At 39.7% G+C, this 5,057-nt stretch overlaps 1 protein-coding gene across 1 annotated transcript; it reads right to left on the bottom strand.

Moving 5' to 3' along the window:
* Positions 1-271: 271 nt before the first annotated feature.
* On the bottom strand, positions 272-4,731 carry LOC105073984 (ovalbumin-related protein X-like). The gene is made up of 3 exons (XM_010961420.3): positions 4,346-4,731; positions 2,520-2,675; positions 272-818 (listed from the first exon to the last, which is right to left on the bottom strand). The coding sequence occupies exons 1-3, from the start codon at positions 4,574-4,576 to the stop codon at positions 423-425; spliced, it is 783 nt and encodes a 260-aa protein (XP_010959722.3). The 5' UTR covers positions 4,577-4,731; the 3' UTR covers positions 272-422.
* Positions 4,732-5,057: the final 326 nt, after the last annotated feature.

The following is a 5,057-nucleotide window of genomic DNA, read 5'->3' as shown; positions in this document are numbered from 1 at the left end:
TAGAGTATAATCTGTAAAAATACTGAATTACTGTATTTTACCCCTGAAACTAATATAATACTGCCAGTCAACTATACTTCAATTAAAATAAATAGACATAAATAAGTGGTGAATTTTATGGTATGTGAATTATCTCACACTAAAGCTGTTCATTTTTTAAGAGAGGAAAAAAGTAGTATTGATCATAATTTTTTAATAAGCTCAAATAATAGCATATTGTAAATTGTTTAACCAAAGTAAACCAAACCAGAAGAGATGGATGGGCTGGATATTCTACATGAGATAGCTGAAAGGAAAACATCGCTAAGAAGCACGGAGTGTCTCTTTTAGCTGTACCTACACAGAGTGTTGTCTACAAACTCATAAAATCCAGCTAATTTGAGGAATCGGAAGGTGGTTTGAGTATAAATTCATTTCCTTCCTTAAGGGGTGGAGACTCTGCCGTAGAAGAGAATCATCTTTGTTTCCTTGTGTAGGATAAACAAGAGGAAAGGACGATCCACCTTGAAGATTTCAGGATTTTCCGCTTTGCTTGTTTGGTTGGTAAACGTGGATTCTGAGCCACTCTCAGTAACCTCCAGCGTGGCCTTATGGATTATCTTGGAGACCACGAGGCCACCTCCTGCAGTTATGCCAGACAAGTTAGCCCTTGAGAGATCGAAGACATCAGTCATTCCCAGAGCTGCCAGTATGGAAGTCAGGTCTTGATGGTACCCGTCGAGTCGGAGCTGGGGCAGGTGCAGAACCACAGCTGCATCTTTCATGTTGGCTGAGCCTAACCAGTTATTTAGTTTCTCGTAAGTGATTTCCCTGGTTACCTATGGGAGAGAGAGCAAGAAGCAAAAGAAAAACATTTTTATTTAGAAAATAAAATGATGCCAAAATGTGAAACCCTGAGGGCTGAATGTCAGGTTATAAATAGGTAAGGCTACTTCTCATTGTCATTTTGGAAAGCGGATTCTATGTACTAAAACAAGTGGGGGAAATGCCACCATGTCCAATAACTGAAGTTGAAGCACGTGGCCCTGGGATCTATGCCTGGGCACACCATCCAGGAGCCACTTGGAAAAGCAACAGATTATCATAGGGGATTTCTACTTTTGTTTCTCTTATGATCCCTCTATAAGCGTCATTATTTATGTGTTATAATAGTACAATTTATCTAATTGGCCACATGAAAAGACATCTTTGGAACCTGAGATCCGTGGATGCTGACAACAGAAATCGCAGTTCTAAGCTGATCAGTGTAACTTTCTGCCTCAGCTCAAGCCAGAATTCTCATTAGTCAGGCATCCATAGAGACTGAATTTATATCAAAGCAAGTAACATTTCTAGGTCATTAGAATTGAAGAATCTTAAACATGAAAGAGACCGTGGAGAAGGCCCTCTGAGGTGCGTTTGTGACATCCATCAGCACCTGCTTCAAGCGTCCTTCCATCAATAACCTTCTTTTTATAAACAGCCTGTCTCTGCGGTTGCACAGCTCAGCTTGCAAGAAAGGCCTTTCCCATTTTGACCATAAATCTGCTTCCCTGTCATTTGTACCTATTAGTTTTAGGTCCCACTCTGGGAGCCACACAAAATTAGTCCATTTCTTCCATGTGACAACTAAATATTTTAATGTGATCAACGTTCTCCCTAAATCACTGCCCTTTTTCTCATCCGTTCCCCATATGAGACTTTTTCTGGCTTTTCCTCATTCTGATTCTCCTTACTGGGGAGGTTCATGCTTTCCATGGCTCATTTGGACTATGTTGTAAATGGAATCTATCAGGAGGTAGGTGGGCTAGACACCAAACAATGTGATCTCAAGCAGAAAAAAAACCAAAACTATTTTGCATGGAATTGTCATTCACCATATAACACCTTCAACTCATACTCATTCAAGAAACTGGGGATATCGGCCCTCATCCACAGTGGTGAATTAATGTCGAGCATTGTAACAGGAGAAAGTTAGTCTTTATCCACTGAGAAGTTGGTGGGAGCAACACAGAATTGGGAGAAGCATAAAAAACAGAAGAAAGGGAGGAAAGACAGGGATTTAAAGAAAGTTGCTGAGGAACAGACTTGTACCAATGCTGAGAGCGAGACACGCAGTCAGGATGCGGAACAGGAGGGTCCACGTGGGGCACCAGAGAAGCAAACAAAAGGAAAGGCTGAGCATCGCATGTTGGTGCAAAAGAGATGTAGTTGGTCGGTGGCAGGTCCAAAAGAGGCGTCAGTGCACACTATACAAAAATATTTTTTAAAAGACATGCAAAATAACTATGGTGATCTATAAAGACTGCAAGAGGATGCGTATGACTGTGCTTGGAAAACCTAAAACTGAAACAAGTAGAAGCAACATATCCTAGTGCGTGGGTGCTTTATTTGGGGCTTCTGCTGTTTTTCAAGTGGATGTAGCATTGCACTGAGTAGTAGTTTAAACAGTTGTTTAAATGCCCCAGCTTCCTGCATGTGTCATTCTAAAGCACGGTGCCTTTACTTATGGCCGTGGGTGCAAAGACTCAGTGGTTTACCCGTCCCAGGCCGACGTCCTCGCTGGGTAGGACGATGACCATACTCAGGTGATCCTCTGCATCCGGCATCTCAAGGACCTGCACCTGAGGCTCCTTGATGGAGCCCAGTTTCAGGAGCCCTTGCAGCCGCATCATCTGAACAGGCTTGCTCTGGGACTGGAAGAGTGAACACGGAGAGACAACAAAGCTGATTCCTTTCTATGTTTCCATTTAAGGCATGGTGAACTTACGTTTCATCCTCCAAAGTTGCCCACGATGAGTGGCCAAAACAAAATCTATTCATCTTCCCATGGAAATATCAATGATTGGTCATTATTGTAAGGATTTAAAGCGGGGAGGGTCGCTTAAAAAAAGTATCTGCTGAAATACGAAATGTTTAAAATGTTTACGTCTTTCAATATATTTTATTTACTCAATAGTAATGTTTTTGATGCCCAGAAACAGTTAATGCACTTCAAAGAGCTGAGAAATACGCATCATAAGATCTCATCAGGATAAGCATTTTTTTAAAAGTTGGTTAGGTCCTCTGAAGAACATAATTTAGAAATCTCTCCAGCTCAAGTAAAGTATGACTAACACAGCCGAGTCTGTGGCATGCGGGTACAGATCACAAAATAGCTGTGAAGCCACTGAGAATGCAACAAAGTGCTCAGTGAATTGCACATAATAAGGTGACTTTTAAGGAAATTTAGTTATGACCATAATCATACTTTATGTGTTCCTCTTTGAAAAGCTAGTTTTAACATAAAGCTGTCTGCATCATGTAAGTAAACCACATGGACCAGATTTTACTGTGAAGATAAAGATTCTAATTTATTGTTTCTGGTAGAAAGTCTGCTCGATTTGGGGTATGCTTCCCCCTTTAAAATATCTCTCTGTGAATCCTGCTAACACCTTCACTCCATTTTCCCTATACTGTGGTCCCCAAATATGGCTGATTCTTGGAAGGACCTACAGGGGTTATTTAAAAACACAAATACTCAAGCAATTCCTACAAATCAGAATCTCCAGGAATATGGCTCTGGAATCTGCATTAAAAGAAAAAAAGCTACAGCTGCAAAAAATACATAATTCCACTGTATGTTTTATGACCTTGATATCTGATGGCAGTATTCTTTGGAAGGATAATACTGGATGATTCCAGATGTGACTAATATGTTTGGCTACAGAATGCAGCTGATAGTATAGGAACTTGATTCTAATATTCAGATCCATTCTTTCTTATTAAACAACATGTCTTATTTTGGTTGCAGCCTGATATTTAGGATACTTTGGAGGCACAAAGGACAGAAGTTGAGAAGATTGAGGATAATAGGACAGTATACCTGAAACCTTTTATTTTGATTATGAATCTTGTTCACCAGTTTTGCTTTGCCTCTCAAGATCACACCCATTTTACAATTGACCTGCAAGCATGTTATTTCTGCAAGCAACTGTTGAAGTTATTTCATTGCATCTGACTTTATTTCCAGTTCGCAGTAAGTCAATTGCTTAATAATGGTTTAAGCTTAGTCCAAAACCCAAACCTGCTTTAAACCATTCCAAGGTCTATGTTTTACACCACTTTTTCAGTTTTGCAACTGTAGGGCTACAAGTATCAAAATAAGTTAAAAAATACTATGGAGAATTTAAAAGAAAGTTTCAATAACAACAACAACAAAAAAGTCTTGTAATCTAAACCTGGACTTTGTTGGGTATGCAGCTAGGACAGTCACTTGGAAATTAATTCACCTCCCTAAGGCCAAGAATAATTTAAAAAATTTAAAGCAAAATTTTTGAGGATTACCTTTAAAGGGAAAAAAAAAATAATTAAGCCATGAGACTACCTCGTCCAGCCTGAAAGCCATTGCCGTGGTTTGGTCTTTCTGAAATGCATACTTCCAGGTCCCTCTGTAGGAGATGGCATTTACCAGTACCAGCTGATCAGAGGCTGTGAGGCTATTGGGTAGCAAGAGGTCCTTGATTTCACCTTTGGGAAGAGTAACAGAGTGAGATCGTTCCTGATCAGTCATGGAATGTGAATTGGTTTCATTGGTTTGCATTTGATTTTGACCCATCTTTGAATTTACTTAAGTAATTGCCACTCGATATCTTCAGATGCACCAAGAAGATTTTTGAGCAACGTATCTAAAGTACTCATAATTGTTTAATAAATAAAGAACGTAGGATGCAGAAGAAAACAAGGTGAGTGTTTCATCTGTCTGCCTATTTTATGGCTGTAGAAGTTAACAAGCCTGATTACTTTGTATAACATTATGTTACCCAGTTAAGAGGTGGTTTATAATACAAACACATTAACCATTAAAGTTTGACTTTCCTTTGACATTCCTCCTGGCACCACCCTGTGCTGAAAACAATGAGTTTCCAGTCGATGGTTTTTCAGGTCACCACTGCTACCTGGCAGTGACTTTCTACTACATCAAGCAGGAGAGATCACTGGGAAAGTTGCAAAAGAAAGACTTTCTGCTTTTTACGCCTTCTCACTCCTCAGGAGTAAAATTGATCAGAAGATGTCATGAGCTTTCATTTTATGAAATG

This window comes from Camelus bactrianus, chromosome 30, assembly GCF_048773025.1.
Source record: "Camelus bactrianus isolate YW-2024 breed Bactrian camel chromosome 30, ASM4877302v1, whole genome shotgun sequence".
Classification (NCBI taxonomy): domain Eukaryota; kingdom Metazoa; phylum Chordata; class Mammalia; order Artiodactyla; family Camelidae; genus Camelus; species Camelus bactrianus.
The sequence above is the reverse complement of the archived record's forward strand: the minus strand, read 5'-3'. Positions and strand labels throughout refer to the sequence as shown.